The 22,374-nt window shown below is 43.6% G+C and overlaps 1 protein-coding gene across 1 annotated transcript; it reads right to left on the reverse strand.

The window, feature by feature from the left end:
- Positions 1–2,675: 2,675 nt before the first annotated feature.
- LOC125940648 (carboxypeptidase inhibitor SmCI-like) lies at positions 2,676–22,123 on the reverse strand. The gene is made up of 5 exons (XM_049657077.1): positions 22,017–22,123; positions 14,881–15,084; positions 10,277–10,471; positions 4,896–5,084; positions 2,676–2,973 (listed from the first exon to the last, which is right to left on the reverse strand). The coding sequence occupies exons 1-5, from the start codon at positions 22,105–22,107 to the stop codon at positions 2,759–2,761; spliced, it is 894 nt and encodes a 297-aa protein (XP_049513034.1). The 5' UTR covers positions 22,108–22,123; the 3' UTR covers positions 2,676–2,758.
- Positions 22,124–22,374: the final 251 nt, after the last annotated feature.

The following is a 22,374-nucleotide window of genomic DNA, read 5'->3' on the forward strand; positions in this document are numbered from 1 at the left end:
GTATCAGTCGTACTCTGCCGGCAATTAATCAGAAGCGCCATTAGTTCCGGAGCACTAGGGCAGGCGCCATCACCGGCACGCCGTCTCGCACCAGTACCCGAGTGTCCCGTAACCGCTAACGCAACCACATGCCACAAACAGAGGGACACAACACCTTGAAAATCGGTTGTCGGTTCCTTTACCGGTATCCATGGGAACCTTGCGGCTCATTTTGCTAGACACAATTGGACTGTGTTTGAAAAACATGCCGTTTTGGCAAGCGAGAGCAACAGAAGCAAGGATGAGGTAATCGACGCTTACAGTATGTTGTCGTATGAATGTAATACTAGTATTAGTAACCACGCAATGGCATTGCCAACTCTAGGCAAAACAAGAAAGCATAAATGACATTGTTGTGTATTATAATACCTTTTAGTTACTTTCAAATGTATATATATATATATATATATATATATATATATATATATATATATATGCTTGGCTCTCATATGATCTGGTTCCTGAATGTGAATAAAACATAGTTTTATGCACCATGCTGCACAGGTGATCGTCTTTGATAGATCTGTCTCAGTAAAGCTTTAATGGCTGACAGATCTTGAGTCAACTTCGCAGATCTTTCCGATCTTAAGTTCTGTTTGCAATTGGCAGGCTGTCCTTCGTAACAATATGTTCAGCATCAGGATCGGTTGGTATTTGGCCTTACGAAACATTATACCGCAAAGGCTTGTTTGTGAATAGGGGGGGCCCGTATTTAATTTCTTTTAACATTCAATAAATTGCTCCTCACCTTGAACAGAAACGTAAAGCTAAGCAGAGTCGACACCAGTTGGTACCTACCTGATTAGGTAGATGTCTACGTGATCAATTATGTGACTTCTACGTAAGTAAGTAAATGTCATAGAGGTTATGATGCCTAATGACCCAAGTTGGCATCAAAGACGTACATTGAACAGTGGAACCTACCCAGTGGCCCTTGGGGCACATACCCGCCTCAAATACCAGAGGCACATACACGGTGACGCATAACCAGTGGCACATGCCGAAATTAGTCATCAGATAAGTTCGTTGAACTGCGGCACATACCCGGTAATGGCACATAGACCCGGGAATGGCCAACTGCGCTATCTCCGGGATCGGCCTTTGAAAACGGCCAAAGGACAATTACCAACCAGATAGCCGTTACATAAACGTATGTTGAACTCCACAAGAATGCTTCGCATTAAAAACGAGAGCTAGTACTTGAACTGCATAATTAGTTAAGTAACGATGACCGCTTACCACGTAAGCGCAGGTCTCATAATAATGCGCGGAACACTCAATTTTATGGCAACAGCGTTTTTCTGACAGAAGGAACACGTTTTCTTGCACGCGGTTCCGGAATCGAATCCCGGTCACGGCGGCCGCATTTCGATGGGGGTGAAATGCGAAAACACCCGTGTACTTAGATTTAGGTGCACGTTAAAGAACGCCAGGTGGGCCAAATTATTCTGGAGTCCCCCCCCCCCCCCCCCCTACGGCGTGCCTCAATATCAGATCGTGGTTTTGGCACGTAAAACCCCATAATTAAATAATAAATTAATTAAAGGAAACCCACTTTTCCAAAAAGCGTAAATATGGATAGCGTTGCTACAAATCTCCTTCCACTCAATATATTTGCAGCAAGACTGTTCCAGAATTCTGAGCGCATAATCGTTAGCATTTTATTCAATTCAGTAAAACCACCCGGTTTGCACTGCTGGCGTGACGTGACGCAACTTTGATCGTTATGCCTCAATTCAAAATTTTCAAAACTCCCCTCCATTTCCCATTCTTTGTTATTTTCTGTTGATTGTTTGCTTCTTCTTTTGATTATTTTTTGTGCAGCGTAACCTTTCCTAGCAGAGGCGTTATAATTTTTTCCATTGTTGTGTTTGCTCCCTTGTCGCTGCTAATGTTCTTTTTAAGAGCCTGCCCTAAATTACCCGAATTGAGGGCAGTAATACACAAATATGTTGTCATACCGGTGTCATACAGCCAATAAAATGATATTTCTCATACTATATTCAAGTTAAGTAGACTTCATTTTGTTCTACGCCGAATGTCGTTCGTAAGTACTTGAACTGTACTGCTTATTATTTTCCGCGCGCAATATCTATTACCACACCCTGCCAAGCTTTGAACATAAACTTTTCCATTTCAGTAATTTCCCAGCTGTAGTTAAAAAAGTTTTTCTATGTGTTTTCCGAACAGTTACACTAAAGAGATAACTTCAAAGCTAGCCGGTTCCCTATATATGTGAAATTTCACCTCACGCTTTCAATTACATTGTTCGCGTCTACATTGTCGGTGCCCGCTTGTGACTTTGTCGATAGTTAAGGAGAGATCGGTATAAAATACTGTGCATTAGTGCCCATGGAGCCTCAGGAGCCATTGCGTTTGCTCATTTCGAACTGTACAATTTTGGACCGAATTAGAAGCACAAAGCTACAGGATCTAAACATATTGCTGTATACATGCATGCAAGAAATCAGAGGTGGCACGGATAAAGCTTATACTTGCCATTGAAACCACCACAGGCATTTGATACACACGGAGTAAGTCGCGACAGAAACGCAGCGTTAAATGAGTCACGCATTCTGGTGATTTGTGTGGTTTAGACATGTACTGAACAATTTCAACAGGCGGGAAACCTAAATAAATACGTAGTTTATTGTTTGTCCCCACACCTAGATACAATCAAAACACTTTCCATGCGATAATTACAGTAGATGATGAAGAGCTATAATTTATGCAAACTTGTATGCGTTGTATGCTTAGGCCTACATTGCTTTTCGCACTCTTGAATCGACCTGAACCGATTGTCTTTCGGCCAGACCTTATATTTGTAAAAATATGTGGTAGTTTTTGCACAAGTATCCTTCTGTGCGTCGTATAAATAAGATACGTAAGTCCTCCTAGTGTGGTACTCCGTATTGTACAAACAAGGGGACTTTCCTAGAAGAAAAAAAATTAACAGTATTCAGTGCGTTGAAATTGTTGAACAGCCGGCATTAGGGCGCTGAAGGGCTGCCACTTTCCAGACATTATTGAATGTCGCCAGTTTTAGGGAGAACATTACGCGAAAATAATATTGACGCATCTTTTTTAATATTATTATTACGGGCATAAGTGCTGAAAGTGTCAGCCACTACACCTAAAAAAATACGTAGCAAGTTCGTAAATATAGTTTCACCTTTACGTTACAAAACGTACACGAATTTCATAAAAGGGCAGCATCGATCTTAAAGCCCCATTTACGTTGCATAATTCGAACAACCGATCGACTTTTCAAGCAGTCCGCGTCAGTGCGCCGGGTTATCAATCGTTGCAACACTTAAAGCGAAGGTTTCCGCTACTAAATCATTGCGTTGACTGATATTTGAATCGGGGATATCTTCGGGAATGTCCTAAACTTGCCCGCGATAGGAAACGTAGTGCGTTTAGAAAAAAATATTTTATCAACGACGTCTGTGCACGACAATCAGTATCATTGTTTTGTATCCGCTGTAGATTTTCATATCTGCACGCATAAGAAAAGTTGAAGGTAATAAAAATATTTCTTTCACACGGTGCCATTGATCTGATATTTGATGGCATGAGTAACCAAAAACGCCTAAAAATATGAAATGTTGATGGGAAAGCGTCAAATGGCCCAGTGAGGGACAAAGCCGGCGTCTGACGTCTGGACAAGCGACAAACGGCACCTAAATTCCCATTGGCTGCGACGCCATGCACGTCACGAGCTCGCCTCGACGGCGCAGAGCGGCGAAAGGGCACACCTGCTGGGCGGCGCGCCAGCTGTTGCGTGAGGGGAGAGGGCATCTCCTCCACGCCACGTCACCCTCGCCCTCACTCTCAGAAGCCTGCGTTATCCGCGCGTTCCCTGACCGCACAAGCTCTCGCCTGTGTTCTAACTGCGCCTCAGTAAGGCCAAATCAAAACACGCTCGCTGGCCCGCGAGGAGCTCATAACTCGAAGGACCGCTCGGCAACGGCGTTCAGTTGGGCATTAATGATTTCGCATTCACAACTGATAAGTGCTTAGGTGTCCTCGAATTTTTTTGTCTAACAATAAAACACACACTTTTTAACGCATTCCACCCTATCAATTTAACCAATCAAATCTACTGCGCATCATATTTTAGTTCTTTAAAAATATGCAGATCTAACGCGCATATTTGAATCTGCGTATATGTGAAGAAAATCCTTCGGAAAGCGGTTCATTAAGTCGTATATAATTGACCATCTTGTAGACCGCGCTTTAAAAACTATATCCTGGAGTGTTTCGAACAGCATTTCCGCGCCTGTCATGCAAGACAGCAAAGCGACCCCCACCACCCGACCCATGTTACCGCGCACTAATATTTCTCTGGGATCTGCCCGCCTTGTTATAACACTGTCTCCAGGGTGGGCGCACTTGTACTCTGCGAGAAACCGACTGAGTAGACGCTCCAAACTGTGGGGAAAGCGACGCAGACATAGCCTCGCTCTAATGAAATAATGTGCGCTTCATAGCGTATATTTGTTGCAGTGGGCATATTTAGGTGCCGTTTGCTGTTTCACTGCATAATTTTGTCGAGAAATGAACCGGCAACCAGCAGATCTGTAGCATTTGCACAAATGGGGCTACATATTACCCGTTCGTTATGTTATCTATTCGTCAAGACAGCAAGCAGCAGCAGCAACAATCGGGAACGTCCGCGAAGGTGCGCAAGAAATGGTTTACCTTAAAGTTATACTTGGAATGGGCTGTAGCCAAGCGATGTAATTAACCTAATTTGCAGGTTTATCTGCTTTTCTAACATGTAAGCTGATGCAACGCAACATGCAAAACAAGAGATTGCACGGATTCCCACAGGTGGTAAACTTTGAACTCACTCGCACAAGTCAGGAGGCAGCTCCTCCTGGTCAAGAAGTTGTTTATATTTTCGTTGCAGGTGGAAGCGAGAAAGCGTTCGCATTTCTGCGTTTCTTTGTTGTAACCAAACCGCCATTCCTTTTTCTCCCCGTGGCACGACTTTTTCGAAGCTGGAATGATTGGCTTGACACAAGGGTTCCACAAGAATTCTGCAAACACAAGCACAGTAATAATTGAACAATGCGTGTATGTTTAGCTGTAATATAATCGCGAATTAACTATGACAATGTGTATTATTTTACACCGTTTGCTTTTAAGCGCCCACCTCCGTCCGGGTATGCCGAATGGGCATTCCGGTGACATCCCACTCGGGCATCCAATGAAGGCTATGTTCATAAACATATCTACGAGGAATATTCGCTTGCAAAAAGATCGATGTTCTAAGCATGCCGTTATGAAGATAGTGAGTAGAACCAGCGCATAGGTTATAGGTACGAGTCAGTATATTGAGTCACTGCAGAGCATCTGGCAAAACCTAAAGCCAACAACAACAAAGCATGATGCAAGGAGCCTTACAGGACCACTGACACCATATTTCCAACTCCAGATGTTTGTGTAAATAAAAACGGCTAAAATATACCCCGAATTATACCCAAACGACTTGTGCAAATTATATTTGACAGAACACGCCACCCTAGAACACATTCTATGGGATTAAGCACATGTACAATATAAAAATGCAGTCTCCGCAGAACAGCTTGGGGCGCGGTGGAAAGCTGCGCTGATCAGCTCAGATCTGCAAGATCAACTATGGGCCATCCAGCGAGCTCGAGAGGCGGCCGGGAGACAGGGTCTCTCTGCCGCCCCTGGCGCGGCCTAGGCCCAGGCCTCAATCCGCTGGTCTCAGTAAAGTTGTTTCACTCACTCACTAAAATTTGTTTCTAACATGAAATGGTAACTAATAGAATACAGTCATGTTGAAAAGACGTCTGTCTTGCAAAGCAGCGCGCAGTGCCAAAGCACTGACGGGATTGGGAGGTGTGGTGCGAGGGTACTGCGTCTTCACGGACAGCATATATTGAACTCGTCTCAGCGAGGAGGATCGCCTGGCTATACGTTTTATTTTCGTGCCTACGGCATCGTTAAAAAAACAGAATTATAAAAGCACTACATAATTGTATATACGTTTATTATGCTCAGACAAATAAGCGTTCTACGTGACGAGCTGTGGCCGGATCGCAAACGCTGTCGGCTACGGCGGCCAGCGAGTTACGACTCAAATGAGTTACGACCTTGTTACGACTCAAATTCTACAAGCATCGATTTAGCGTGTTGCGTGACGAATGACTTGGGCAGATATCGCAGTGGCATGGCGCCTTCTAGCCTTCCAGCTCCGATTGCAGTAGGAAATTCTACTAGGCTTGACCATTGTGTTCGGTGTGACGTAGTGTGTAGTTGAACGCTGAGTCACGGCCTCTCACTGAAGCACCGCGAAAAGCAGCGGTCACGTGGAGCGCTGATGACGTTGCCCTCTGTTTGGGCGAACATCTAAAAAAAATTGACGCCCTGAGTCACCACCGTGTGGAAAGCTTTCTACGCTCCTATAGGGCAACTAAATCACCTCGTCGCCGTAAAAGGCGTGAACTTGACCCATTGACTGGACGGCCAATCCAAGACAGTTGCTGGTGCCACGTGACCGGCGGCCAGTCAGAACGAGGTCAACGCCTCTTGGCGCCTAGACTCTCACTGACCATAGGTCACCTTACAGCATCTATCATTGCGTTGGGCTAGTTAAGGAACCCGCATGTACCTTTACTCTCTCTTCCCTTCCTAAACGTTCACCATGTTCAAATGAATACGTGAAGTTTTTACAACCATTCGTTGTCACCTCTGCCCGGTCGCCTGCTGTTCTGGTACCCATGGCAAGTCTATCTCGGACCACTACCAAATAAGTAACGCTGGAGGAAAAGCCACGATGAACGAAAATCGCGAACAGCCGACTAGCTTAACCGGAGGTTGTCATCCCAGTCGCATGTCAGTAAACGGTGCACCGTTGCGAAGAGTTTGCCGTGGTGGCTTAATTTTACTGACAATGTTCGTGTCCAACGAAGTAGCATCGTGCATAGATGTATGCTTTGTACTTCAGTCACTCGCACGCCTTCCCATTTGTCCAGAATCCTCGTATGCAGCGATTCTGACGGACACGCACCGAAATCGTCCCCTATGGAGCTGTAGTTTTAACGCACCGCCATGACGGACATCGGTGCGAGCTGCAGCAGCATCAAACTAAGCACACAAATGGCACCTCAGCAGGCATATAATTTCAGTTCTTTCCCCAAGCGGGCACCCGACAACAACGGGTCAACTTCGCTTGCAAGAACGCGCGGAATAAATGGACACCAAGGCCGCTATAACGTCAAGCTATTCCAAACTGTTCTTGTTTTTTCTGTGCAACCTACTCTCCACGATTGTTAAAACATTTTTCGGTCCACAGCCACTTCGCCTGTCCGTCACGCGACGTCCAAAAAACTGCAAGAACTCCCCAACTGATATGACGTGTACAAAGGATGGGCAAAGATACTTTTCAATTTTATCATGATACGATACAAGATACTATGGCAACAAGTTTTTGAGATACAGATACAAGATATTACCGCAATTATTGTATCCAATGCGATAATTTACATTTGTATCTCCATGATACTTCGATACATTCGCAAATTTCTTATTGGCCTATATACTGTAGCACCAAACGCGTATATGCACAAGAATGTTTGCTTAAAATTTCTTAACTCCGACCAACCTTGTTTCATTTGAATGAGATGTCTGTTACTATCTCAAAATGTTTGTGTTTCTTGCTCACAGTATATTTTTATTCCAGAACAATTTATTATAGTTGCCTTTAGCTGCTTAACATGAAAGCTCTTTATACGCTGCGCTGTTAGCGACTTTTGCTTGTCGCTTTTGTACTTGATAGGAGTTTCTGCTCTGCTTGCCTACCAGATAGCGGGTCGCCATCTAATTAAAAGAGCGTCAATGAGAAGCCTCTGCGTGATGGAGCAAATACCGCTGTGGAGTTTTACCTTGTCCGTAAAAACCAAAAAATCAAGAAGACAAGATGTCGGCTGCACGCAGACGTTCGGGCGCTTGTTTTTGTCGAGACGGCGCGAGCGCCACCACATGACTCTGCTACACCAATAGGGACGCGCAGACCTCATCCCCTTCCCTCATTGGAGGGCTCGGGCGGAAAGATAAAACAATGTCGCTGCCTTTAGGTGGCTATTCAGGTGGCTATTCAGTAGAGCAGTAGCAGCTTGAGAAGCGGAGTTCAGCCAACGTTTATAGTTTCGCGCGGTGATGTTGCGATAGCAGTATCTTGTATGTTAAGATACACCATACATTCTTTCATGTCGCGGGAATACAGATGCTGATACACGTCTTGCCAGATGTAATCCAGGTACAAGATACCCAAAGGGTAACTAAGACAGTATCTACGATACATGTATCTTCGATACTACCCAGCACTGGCGTGTACACAGCTATTATGCGTGATTAGACTGAACAAAAGACATTGTTTCCGATTCCGCGCTTTTTCGCCATGACCCCTCCACTATTGGTCAAAAGCTTTTTCGACTGCGCCCACTTCGCCTGCCTGCCACCCCACGTCACCAAACCGCAAAACGAATCATGAAACGTCAAAATGGCGTGTACGCATATAGGATTCATTAATATGCCAAATAAAACTACATTTTTAATAGCCAGAGACTGCCCCGCTTTTCAGCGTTTCTTCATTTATTACCGGAAATGTTATACCACTAATTTTCAATGCGCCATTTCAGAAAACAAAAAAAAATAAACTTGAAATATTTTGGTTAAGATTATACAATTCTACGTTTACAGATCTGCTTAATTCCGGCACTTATGCGTGTAATGATACGCTTAGTTTTATGGTTTGCACGTGCTCTGTACGGAGGATGATTAAAGCAAAGGTGGTAATTGGGAATCCCAGGGACTGACACGTTGAGGTGACACACTGCAGGGTGTTGCACACTCTGGAAAGGCAACTGCCTAGAATTGTTGTCTATGCCGGTTCTAGCACTATATAACATTAAACAATGATAGGAATCTAAAACTTGCGACGTTAAATGACGCCTTTAGGTGCTAGTAATAGGGAACGAGGGGTACCAACGGCGGAACGTAAGCTTGTAGAAACGAAAGTGATAAATAATGAACGAACTGAATAGATCGCGGACTCAATTACTTTCGGCGCCGTTAGCATTCTGGTTGAGGCAGAACGCAAAAAAAAGGAAAAAAAACTGTTTATCATGGCTTGGGAGCAGGTTAAGAACTAGAGGTGATCGAAATCGAACATTACGGCGTCTCCCAAAGCCCGTTTGTCGTTTCGGGCTGTTAAATATCATGATCCAATTTGACTTAATGAAGTGCATCTACCTGCCCTGGTCTGAATTTGCTTTTCGTAACGGTAACGTGATATTGACGGCCCTGCCTTGCAAGAACCAGAAAGGGGTAAATAATAAAATTCAAACATTGTTATGAATTGCCTTATGACAAAATAACTGACATCTTGCTAAAAAAAATCTGGGGTTTCGCGAGTCAAAACCACGATCTGATTATGAGGCACGCCGTAGTGGGGGACTCCGGAATAATTTTGACCTCCGGGGTTCTTTAATGTGCACCTAAATCTAGGTACACGGGTGTTTTCGCATTTCGCCCTCATCGAAATGCGACTACTGTGGCCGGGATTGGATCCCGCGACCTCGTCGTTAGCAGCCAAACAGCATAGCCGCTAAGGAACCACGGCGGGTTGACATCTTGCTGCAGTGTCCAAAAGAGCAAAGTGTTTTCGCTTGTCTCCGAGAACAAGTATGAGTATGCTTACTTCGAAGCACAATACATAAGGACTGATTGGAGAAACTGCTTTTCTTAACAATAAAGGCTTGCGCCGACACTGACGAGTGCTTAGACCAGTCGCAAATCAGTTTGCGCGGCTTACGAAGTCTTAACTCATATGACCAATATAAAAAACGACGTTAAAACAGGTTTGTGCAATGGCTAAATACGATGGCGTATAAATTCTACAATTTTGCTTTATAGCCCGTTGCTCCTCACCCACTAAATTCCTTGCCACGACGGCTATACCTGTCTTCCGGGTTCGTAAAAGAGGCTGACTTGTTTGTAAACAAAAATGACAGCGCGACAAATCTTTCAATAACCAGCCCATTCAATGTCGGACACAGCAAACGAGTGTGCAAGCAAATAATATGAAGGTGATAGCAAATAGCTATTTCAAAGAACGCTTCGCGAGCTTCATGCATGCAAACTTGCTAGCAAATGGACAATTGTAAAATCTTCATGAAAAACTTAACTTCTTCGTGCTTACCTGAGCAGCTTTTCTCACATTCGTTTTGAGTCAGGAAATTGTTCTTATTGCCACCGCAACCACCATAGATAAACTCTTCGCACCGGTATGTTCTGACATCAAAAAACCATCGTGGTTTTGAAGCTTTGCATTTTCCGACTTCCTTTCTGAGAAAGCAATCGCCGTTTACTTTAGGTTTCCTGGAAGCAATGGCCCCTGAAATATTAACAAAGCGCTCGCTATCATTTGTCGTTTTTTATACAACTCAATTTTATCATTTTTATTAAAAGACACTAGCTCTGGACAGCAGCTCTTAGAGTTAGACAGAGAACGCTTCTCAAACAAGGTGGAAGTGCTTCACTTAGTAAAATTGCTGATGCTCAATTACTAAATACCCTGGCGCCCTTGAAAGCAGAAGCTTCAAAAACAAAGTTTTGGAGCCATTGTTTGCGTGCAGGCTCCATAACTTCACTGTTTCTTTAGCCTTGCGCCACGACAAATTCCCTGAGTGCTTCTTAATTAGGTGGAACCTATTAAAGTTTTCGGTGGCCCACAAGCCTTGCCAATAGTTCCTCAGCTTTTGCGCAGGAGGACTTCAAATCCATGACACGGTCAGCTATACAAGAGCAACTAGCCTTCGTTGCTGTGGATGTGGCCATTTCATCTGGAAACATGGGCGGTATACTCTCGCACGATCAGTTTCGGCGATGCGCGGTCACTATCGCGTGACGTTAGTGCATGGCGCGTTTGATGAATCGAGCAGTTTTGCTCAACCACTCGGGGCGCACTGAGAGTGTTAACTCCGAATGCGATCGTCCGAGTATAGGTCCCCATTATTACCCGCAATGTTTTGTGCACAAATATCCGGTATACTGCGACGTGCTGGTTAGACGCATAAATTGTGCGCAAAGTGAATAATGGTCAATGAGTATAAGATTTTTGTGCGTACGAAGCGACATTAAAAATGTCAGGACGCATGAAGAGAGTGAATATATTCGCTTCTTTTAGCTTCGTTTTCTTCATATATTTCACAGCCGACAATACTTCATAAGCTTCTGCAGTTAAGATACATCTTTCCGAGTACAGAACGCCGGATTCCGAGAAGTATGAACCTACTGCTGTATAAGTAACGCCGGCATGCGACTTTGATGCATCGGTTTAAAATTTTGAGCAACAGTATTTCGACTAAAGTTCTAGGACGTAATGTCAGTTGTGTATCTCTTGAGCGTCATTTGAGACTTCGGCCAGCGATGCGTCATATTCTGCGAGCTGCCACGGCGGTAACTTCGCTGGAGCCATTAGGCAATGTTTGAGGAGTGGGAAACAGATTTCCGGAAACAGTTTCCTCACATGCAGTGAGAAGGGCTCTCTCACGCTGCAGTTTGATGTCATTGTGATAGCGTATGTCAGAGGTCATCTCGTTTACGGCGCAATAAAAAGGTTGTTGAAAGATCAAATTTACTTTCTGAAAATTTATGTGACTGGAATTTGACATTTGCAGATAGAGATGGAGTGCAGATTGGATTCTACGTAAAGGTTTTCTAAAGGACTTGTGCAGAAGACGCCTGTGGCCAGGCAGATGCTTAAAGGGCTGTGAGCATGATCAAGCATCTTTTGGGTGCCTTGTGCAGTAGTCTGATACACTATGGTGTCGCAGTTTAAACGTTTACGCATGATACTTTTGTACAGGTTTATTTATTTATTTATTAATTTATTTATTTATTTATTTATTTATTTATTTATTTATTTATTTATTTATTTATTTATTTATTTATTTATTTATTTATTTATTTATTTATTTATTTATTTATTTATTTATTTATTTATTTATTTATTTATTTATTTATTTATTTATTTATTTATTTATTTATTTATTTATTTATTTATTTATTTATTTATTACTACCGTAGCCCTTTTGGGTTACCTACCAGGTGTTTTTGCTAAGGCTCTTAACATTCCTAAATGTAGCCACACAAGATAAAAATTCGAATTTTTCGAATCCAGTTTATCGGGAATGGCGGACGTCAAGAAAGAGGTTTTGTGCTCTAAAGCTTTACTAATTTGGTCAATACAATAATTATCTTATTTATTAGCGCAGTTACGCGGCTTCTGACAATATACTGACAATAGTTCCTAGCTACTGAGTAAGCGATATCATATAACTTTTCAACTCTGACGTAAAAAGTCTATTTCCTTGCTCCAGCCGATCGAGCAAGTTTCTCACTTTTTTGCTGGTAAGCTAAAACTGAGCTCTTGAGGAGCACTAGAAACCACGTGTACAAGAAACGTCAGCTGTTAGCGTCTACTGACGTCTTTCGGTCTGCACCGTGCAAGCGGAACCATCTTCCTTCATCATGCATGTCGCAAGGTAAGCATCGGCAGAATTGAAAATATGCGTTCAAAAGTGTCGTCTATTTGACGCCAGTGCCAAAGTGTCCCGTCTCCTTCGCCTTAAAGGACCTTGCTTTAGGTATTCGCTCAACCACCACTTTCCCGTTTTCCACCGACGTGGTTAAGCCACGCACGGCTAAAGGCGGTAGGTTCCGACCCCCACGTGCTTGCGTCCGTGGAGTCACAACGCACCGGAGGCCCGCCCGCACATTGCAGGCACCCCTTCTTTGGGTGTGCCCTGGTATCGGTATATTGGGCACATAATGCCAAGGGAGGCCAAAAGAAATCCAAAGTTTCCAGAGGAATATGCTGCACGTTGGATAACGAACAATAAAAGTGCTGCCTGATTGTTGCAGTACCTGCAAGACACATGTCGGTATGCATGTCTGTGCCTTTTAAGGCGATAGCGTTAAGGGCTCCGTGTCGCAGGAAATCCGGTGTCGGCGTCGGCGGCGTTGTTCATTAGCGAAAGACCATCCCGAACCTTGCAGGCCCTCCGCGTAGCGCATAGGCGTTACTGAACTAATTGAATTTCTCAAAATAAAATGCGCCAGAAAATCCGTAAAGTACGACTTGCAACCGAGAGACATGATAACGTCGACTTGTAATTTGAATATACGGGAAAAGATAATTCTGTTACGCGGAAACTCAAACACAAACCCCTTTTCCAGCTGCCGTTTGAGGTCTGTCTTAGTGGGAGCGGCGCGCCCCGCTCGGTTCCTTGCAACACCAGGCAGATGGCCCTCGCCTCCGCGCATCCGCGGCTGCGGCGACACCCGCCGTGAGCGGGAAAGAAAAAAAAAGAACCAGAAAGCTCGCCTTCGTGCACAGCGTTCACCACTAGCGTTTCCCGGTAAACATTGCGGTTACATATGCTGCAATAGCCGGGAAGCGTGAGAAGCAGTCAGGAATCTTTGAATGCTATCGCATTCCACTCATAAAGGCGAAGCTTAAGTGTCCTCCAAGTTTCTTTTTTTTTTTCGTGTTTTACTAGATAATGCATTGTGGCATAACCCCCGAAAGAAAATAAACACAGTTACAAAAGCACCGCCTAGGCCTGTGAGAGTGTAACGATTATATTCCGAATTCAGGCCGGCAAGCGCATTGCTCACATTGTACGCCCTTGCAATCTCTTAACCGGAACGCGCGAGCGTCGACCGCCAGGCATGTGAGTGCCTTGTAACGGCGAGAAAATGGTGAGATCGATGACAGTATGCACAATTAAGTGCACAGAGTCCTCTCCGACGCGAGCACCGTCCGCCATGTTGTTCGCATCAGGAGGAAACACGCCCTGCCAAGATTATCTGCACAATCCTGTTTGCGAAAAACCGGCGTCAGAATAAATGTAAATTAAGATGTTTCATCTGCCATGCGCTGTCGATATTTTCTTCGTATTAGTGGCACTCGCGCATGCGTCAGTGAATACAGTAAAAGAAAGACATTTAAGAGAACTTCGCGAGGTATTATGGTAAATAAAGGAGCAGAAGCGATGATTGTAGACACATGTAGCTGCGTGGCCTGGCTATCTGTGCCGGTTCACGATGGAGCCTCATGTGTAACAAAGGAAGCGCATGTGCACTCAAACGAGCAGTACAGCAAATAGTATTCGGACTGTCAGTTCCTTCTCGAGCTGGCGCCATGCTATGGCCAATCTCGCTGCTTCTCGCCGTTATAAGGCGCTGACACGCATTGCGGTCAATGCTCGCGCATTCATTAAAAAAATTTTCAAGGGTGTACACACCCAGGTGGCCACTCATTGCTTCTGTCAGGTTGCAGCGGTGTTCGCGAAGGCTGTCGCTTAAGCACCGGCCTGTTTGGACGACACGAGTTCTTCCACATGTCAAAGGGATGGAGTATACCATGTTGGCGACACAACTGAGCAAACTGAGACTGGTGTTTCTTACACGATACCTTTGACGATACGTTCCGGTGTATTTAAATGTTTCCCTGACGGAATGAAAAATCAGTGGTCTGTCAGCGCAACGTGTCGTTTTCTATGTAAACTCACCTTAGTCCGTGTCCTTCCCACTGTTCCCGCCTGATTATGAATAACCGACTAGCCGATGCTTTCACGTTACTACTTTCACTAGCATTTCAAGCAATGCAGCTTTTTAAAACTTTTTGTGAATGACACAACTCTGCCGTTCCGGCAAAATTGCTGCACGAGCAGTATCTGTGGAAGTACTAAAAGGAGAAGAACAAACTTCATACAAGTTTAAATTGCACGTTCTTACCTCCGCATAATCGTTCACATTCCATTTTATCCCGGAAGTTGTTGCTATTGCCATCACATCCACCATAGATAAACTGCTGGCATTGACGTGCACTAATGTTGTAAAACCACCTCTGGAATGCGGCTTTGCACTTTCCCACTTTGGGTTGGAGAAAGCAGCCATCGTGTGCCTCAACTTTTCGGAAGACTGTGGTACTCAGAATGCCTGAAATAATTGCAAAGCACATCGTCCCGTAATATTACAGCTTTTTTTTTCTAAGTAAAGCAATATTGCATCTAAAGTGATGTTTAGGTTACAAGCACTGGTCACGCTTTGAAATAAGGGACTCAATGTGATTTCATTAGTAATCTTAATTCACCTACTTCATGAAAGCCCTTTATTTAATCAACTACATTGGTTCACCTGTATCATCGGGTGAAAAAAATAGATATCGTATGCCCGCTTATCTTTATGCGCTAAGTGGCTGCCTTACCTAACGAATGGAGCAATGCAAGATTGGGGAAACCAAAACCATTGCTAAACTCCCCCGGGCCACATTACGTATAGGAAAACATGTGCAAAAGCTCCGGCCCCATGGCTTTCGCTTCACAGCCAAGCAAACTTGCCACACGAGTATAACAACGCATATTTCTTTTTTTTTTTTTTTTGCCACCTTAACGCACATGTCGCTATCAGGAAATTGAAGTCGAGAATACATCTGCGCAGCACTAGTTCAGACAAATAGGTTCTAAAAATCTGCGGTGATATACGTTAGTGCTCCATCTAAGCTTTTTCAGCGCATAATTCTTTCTTACTGCTGGTAACTTCTAACTGCAACGTCATTGTATTTCGATGGTGTTCGTCTCTGTCAGTATATCACGAAGAGGAGCTAGCGCAAGGTAGGGGTATTTGGAGAGAGAGAGAGAGAGAGAGAAATTTATTTACAGAAAGGCAGAGAGGTCTGCCTGAGCTGTAACTTGCTCTGGCCTGCTACTCTACACTGGGGAGAAGGGACGGGGAGGAAAAGGGCTGATGGAGATCGCTGGGAGAAGCCGTCGTCCTGCAGTGTACATAAAAATAGGTTGCTGCTGCTGCTTTTAATGAGGATGAGGAGGAGAAGGAGCTGAATGCCGGTGCAAGCAGCATCTGCAATAGGAAAAAGACTACTGGAAATCCCGCTTCGCAATATTGGCCTAGATTTATGGGAGCCTGTGATCCTATTTTTTGGAGTCTCTATTATTAGGATCAGCGACAGAAATGCTTGGTTGGCAATCTAAAATTATCTGATTGAATCTAATCGATTACCATGCTAGACTTATTGTCGCCCTCCCCACTATAGTTTTCTTTTATTCATTTATTTTTTTACCTGTTATTATTTAGTTTTTTCTCCCCCTCTCACAAAATCTTACTTTCTAAACTCCAGTGTTCTAATCGTTATTATACACCGAATATAACCACCCGATTCATGGCCAATCCCCCACTGTGGGTATGCGCCACAACCACTCAGGTCAACAACGAAAACAACAACAGCGCAAACGCGGGGCACGGTGCTCCGGCAGCAGCTCCACCGAGACGCTTGGCTCCACCGAGACGCTACAGCTTGTTCCTGCCGTTCCAGAGAGTGTGCTTGCCCGAGATCGCCTAGCCCTGACCCAGCCTACTTCCGGGTTTTGCTGTCAAGTAGCCGGCGGTTATTCCCTTACATTTATTGTTTTATTTCACATCTTTTTTGATTGAAAGTCGTGCTTCATTTTGAGTTGATGTCTGTCTCATCTCCAGGCCAGAGGGCCCCCTCTGGTATGAAGAATCCAAAAGCCATTCAAACGGAACTTCGGGCAGTCTCCAATCACTTCCAGCTAATCACCGAGGTTCGACAGTTTGGACGAGGGGGGATCCTCTGCTCGTCGCCGGACCAGGCTTGTGTGCAAGATCTGCTAAAATGCACTAATTTCGCTTCGCACCCGGTGCGCTGTCACATCCCTCCTCACTTAGCTTGCTGCAAAGGCCTAGTCCGCGGTGTAGATGTAAGTCTAAGTCCAGCAGAAATCTTAGACATTTTTTCCCCGGTTGGTGTAGTATCTGTTTATCGATGTACAAGGGTAGTCGACAACAAGAAGGTCCCTACTGAAACAGTTATTGCAACGTTTGCAGGGACGGCTCGCCCATCAGAGATTAAGGCCTGGCCATTGATTTACAGGGTTGAACCTCTAGCCCCACGAGCACTACAGTGCCTCAAGTGTTGGCGTTTTGGCCATAGCACTAATGGTTGCCGATCAACCACTCGTTGCCGTAAATGCGGCGATGAACATAGTGACAACAATTGCACATCTCCAGATGAATCATGCTGTTTGTGCAATGGAAATCATCCCGCTGACGATTCTAACTGCCCCGCAAGATCAAAGGAGCTTCAAGTAGTTGAAATAATAAAAAGGAGACGTTGCTCTCGTCGAGGAGCTCTTGCAGAAATTCAGAGCAGAACACAGGGATATGCTGGAGCTACAGCCCGCCACTTACTCAGTATGGACTCATCTTTTTCCCAGACGATCCCAAACGTAATATAGAAAGCTGTTGAAAAAGCAATAGAAAAGCTTCTAGGAAATCTGACAGACTCATTGGCGCAAGTACTGTCGACGCAATTCTCAAAGATATCTCAGATTGTAACAAAATGTAATGTCCAAAATCATATCTCCACTCTTTCTGAGTCTCCTAAATCACAATTGCCAAAATCACTCCCCTCCGCGAGCACAGATTTAGCGCGGGCTTCAAGTTCACAACAATTTGATCAAGAAGTACACTCGGAATCAGAGTCGCTAGGCAATCAGGATGTAGACATGGACCCTCGGACTCATAAACGTACCAGATCTCCTACTAACAAACTGCCTAATTCTCCTACTAACTCCAAACCCAAAAAGTGTGCCAAAAATTCCCTTAATAAGACAGACTTTCTGAAAGAGAGCATTTTGGAGCAAGCAGTGGCTGCTGCTCAACTTTCGTCAACATAGGGTGCCTTAGGGTACTCCAATGGAATTGCCGGTCAATACTTTCTGCTACTACTGATTTATTATATCTAATTACCCAACATACTCCTGATATTATACTGTTGCAAGAGACATGGTTGACAGCTGGTCAAGATTTTAATTTAAGAAACTATCGTTGCTTTCGATTGGATAGGCCTTCCCGATCGAGGTGGCGGGTTGGCTTCGTTCATTTCATCTAAAATTTGTCATAGAGCAAAAATTTCATATCAGACTACGTCTCCTGAATGCGAAATTTTAGTATTAGAGATAACACTTCCAGGCTGCGCACCACTTTCTGTAGTCAATACCTACTTCCCTGCTGGGATACAAGATGCCACTACACTTGAGGTCACATTGACCTACTGCAAAAAGAACACGTTGTTCACGGGTGATTTCAATTCACATCATGTGGCGTGGGGCTTCCGCACTGATGCATCCGGGAAACGTTTGTGGGATTGGGCTTCTTCGAACAATTTTACTTGCTTAAATACTGCAAAAGTTGCAACTGCAAAAGTTGCGAGCAAAAGTTGCAATTTTTGTTCGCTGTCAGTCGCGCTCTGTCTTAGACTTATCATTTGCTAGCTCAAGTTTATCATCATCATCTTGGGCTGTCGTTGATGACGCCACAAGTAGTGATCACCGTCCTATACTGATGGATACTGTCTGCCCCTTAATTTCTTTAGATAATGAAGTACATGTATTTGTGGACTATTCAAAATTTAAGAAAACGTTACAGTCCACGTTAGCATCTTTGATAGGTATGGAGAGAGATTCTAAAGCTATACGCCTTTGCGCGGTTTTGAAGGGTACCCTAAAGAAATCTGAGTTTGAAGTATCGAAAGCAAAAGGTAGTTCTGGCTGTCCCTGGTGGAACTCTGACTATGCACGAGATTATAGACGCCGAAAGGCTGCGTGGAAGAAACTTCTTCTTAACCAATGCCCTACAAATTGGAGTAACTATACGTATGCTGCAGCTATGTTTAAACGAACAGTATCTTTAGAAAAAAGTAATTATGATGAAAAACGATATAATTTTCTGTCGAATAGCGGGAATAAAAAAGCGCTTTTTAGGTTTCTTCGGTTTCGCAAGGCTATACCAACGCCAGTAAATATTGATACAGTAATCCTATCACCTAAAGAATTATCAGAATCATTGGAAAAAATTGCCAGAGGACTAGAAAGCCGTTTTACAGCTCAGCTACAATTGAACTTTGTCAAGATTGCATCCGAGGACAGTTTTATAAATGTGACGATTGAAGAGCTTTCGCACGTTGTAAGACTGCTACCAGCCTCAGCTCCAGGTCCAGACGGCATAACAACGAGCATGCTAAAAATATTATTCGACGTATCTCCACAGGACCTACTTAATACGATCAACTAGTCCCTAAAGAACAGTTGGATTCCTCCAGATTGGAGACTTGCTAAAATTCTCCCCCCACTTAAGAAACAAGGAGCGGAATTGCATATGGACAACATAAGGCCCATTGCATTAACATCTAACATTATGAAACTAATAGAAAGAGTGTTATACATCCGTATAATGAGGTTTTTAAATACTAACACATTACTGAGCTCATGTCAGATAGGATTTAGACCGGGATGCTCGATTTGGTGTGCGCACGTTGATTTGGAGGGACGTATTAAGCTTGCTCGTCACAGGCGACAGTTTGCAGCGCTAGTGGCTCTTGATATAGCTAAGGCATACGACAGTGTAGAGCATATCGTTCTCCTCAATATCCTAATGAACATGAATTTTCCTCCATATATAACAAATTGAATTTACGAATTCCTAAGATGTAGAAAATTCTATTGCTCACAAGGCGGTGTTTCGACGTCAAAATATAATCAGTCCAGGGGAGTTCCACAGGGTTCCGTTCTTTCTCCCATTTTGTTTAATATTCTAATGATCTCAATTCCACTGTGTGATGATGTACAAGTGTATGTTTACGCAGATGACGTCGCATTCTTTGCGTCAGCGAGTGACATTCACTCTCTACAAAGAATATTACAATCATATCTAGCAATACTTGAAGATTGGCTTGATGATATTCGTATGACATTAAATGTTAGCAAGAGTGCCTTGCTTGTATTTCCCTTAAATATACCGGTTAATGTCTCCCTTCAATGCCGTCAAGAAATAATCCCTCAGCGCGACTTTATTAAGTATCTAGGCGTTATATACGATCAAAAACTTAGTTGGCGCAACCACATCGAACATGTTACGTCTAAGGCAGCGCGCGCTGTTGGCATGATTCGAAAACTCGGTCAGCACCGCTCTGGCCTACGCAGACACACTCTCATTATGATTTATTGTATGCATGTTCGACCCATATTGGAATTTGGGTGTGTTTTATTCTCTGGTGGTCCAGCATACAAGATCAACCCCCTCGTTCTTCTAGAGCGAGAGGCCCTCCGGATTTGTCTTGGATTGCCAAAATTTGTTGCTAATAATGTATTACATCAAGAAGCCCGATTACCCACACTCGTTATCAGATTCCACATCCTTACAGTAAAAACCTACTTAAACATTTACGCATCTTCATTGAGACGATCGCAGTATGTATTTATTACGGAAAGATCTGCCTTCTTTGAAGAAACATGGTCCCGTCTATACAATCCGCAGGTTCTTTTTGTGCAAACTCAACTAGAACCATTAAAGGTTCAGATACGCGAGATCATTCCCCTCAAAAAACCCGCAAATGCTATCAGAATTGAATTTGATGACATATTTCCTTCCAATGCTAAACTCCTGCCAACTAAATATCTAAGCGGATTACTGCAAGATCATTTAGCGCAAATGAAAATCAATACTGTAATAGCGACGGATGCATCAGTGTATGACGAGAAAGCGGGTATAGGTATTTTTCTGAGGCGCTATCCTGGTCTTATTCAATGCGACTGCCTGATTTCACACCTATATTTCAGGCAGAATTATTAGCAATTATATTAGCTCTTCGTAAACTTCCTGGAAATTCTTCGACAGCTGTAATAGTAACTGATTCGTTGTCAGTTTGCACAGCACTTACCTCATCCTCAGACAATACAGTTTTGAACGAACTAGAAAGATTAATCCCTTCGACCTTACGTCTGGTGCGTTTAATATGGGTACCAGGTCACCATGGTTTGATATTAAATGAAATCGCCGACGCACTCGCACGTACATCCCTACAGGGACCAGTCATGCATGTTCTGCCGACTTCTGCTTATATCACCGCGGCTAGGTTTAGAAAACTATGTCTCTTAAATTACTCTGCAAAACAGACATTCCGAATCACAGACCTAAAGCATTTGCTTTACCCTTGGGATAATCAATGGTGTCCCACACGTAAATTGGAAATCTCAATTACAAAATTACGATGCCGTATTCCACCCCTAAATTTTTATCTACACAGGTCTGGTCTGGCGATGTCCCATCTATGTCAATTCTGCAATGAACCTGAAAACATTGATCATTATTTATTAAACTGCCGCCGATTCGCAATCCAGAGAAAGAAATATTTCGAAATTCCGTTCCGAAAATTAGGCATCGCTATAAACACTGAAAATATTCTATCTTTCGGGGCATATACACTGGGTTTTAGCCACAGGAACGTATGCAGGGCCGTATGCGAGTTCCTCGGTGAAACAAGGAGAATACCAAGTTAATTTACTGATATATTGTTTATTATTATTTTACAAAATCCCAATTTACGTTAATTTACTGATTGATTATTTATTATTTTTTAAAATTCCAATTAAATTGATTGAAATTTATTACCTTCTACCTTGATCTCCTTCCAAAAAGCGCACTAATTCCCTATAACATAAAATAAAATACGTCTCTAACACCAGTTAGTTTCATTGCATAATTTCAACCCATCTGTTTAACCACCGGCTTCTTGGTCAATCCCCCGTGGTGGGTATGCGCCATGGCATAGGAAGCAAGCAAGCAAGCAAGAAATTGGCGCTTGTTCTTTGATATTGTTTAGCGCTGCGCTCCTTCAAAAACTACAGTCGCTTATATATACCTCCTCAGAATCCTTTTTAGGAAAGGGAGTTCATCACTACAGCAGAAACATTTGCTTCACTTCCTTGGCGTATAAGCAACGGCCATGACATCAATGAGTGCATGCGTATGCGAATATAAATAAAGCCACTCACCCGCAAGCCAAACGTTTACGGTGAATGCCAGTAGCTTCATCGCGGGTTTATGCGTGCCCTTTTTCCTACTAAAATATATGAGCGACCTCATATAGCCTCACTTGCACCCACCTTCGCTTCTCCCAAGCGTGTGCGCTCGGTCTCATATATATGCGGAAAAATAGTCGAATCATGACGCCATCAACGTCAATGATGTCTGCTGTGACCACCTGCTTCAGTGCTTGAGATCACAAGTGTCGTAGTGACAACTCGCTTATGTCCTTGCCTCAGCTTTAATAAGAAAAAAGTTTTAAGTTGTTGAAATTGTGTATATTACATAGAAAGACTAATATTTTCTAGGGTTCTGTCTTCTCGACGA

The sequence above is a fragment of the Dermacentor silvarum genome, chromosome 10 (assembly GCF_013339745.2).
Source record: "Dermacentor silvarum isolate Dsil-2018 chromosome 10, BIME_Dsil_1.4, whole genome shotgun sequence".
Taxonomy (NCBI): Eukaryota; Metazoa; Arthropoda; class Arachnida; order Ixodida; family Ixodidae; genus Dermacentor; species Dermacentor silvarum.

Excerpts from the sequence above, each read along its gene's own strand:
- LOC125940648 (XM_049657077.1), bottom strand. The coding sequence starts at position 22,107 with ATGAGGTCGCTCATATATTTTAGTAGGAAAAAGGGCACGCATAAACCC. Across the intron at positions 10,472-14,880 it reads ATGTGAACGATTATGCGGAG|GGGCCATTGCTTCCAGGAAA; the intron begins GTAAGAACGTGC and ends TTAATATTTCAG. Across the intron at positions 2,974-4,895 it reads CTGCCTCCTGACTTGTGCGA|GAAAGTCCCCTTGTTTGTAC; the intron begins GTGAGTTCAAAG and ends TTTTTCTTCTAG.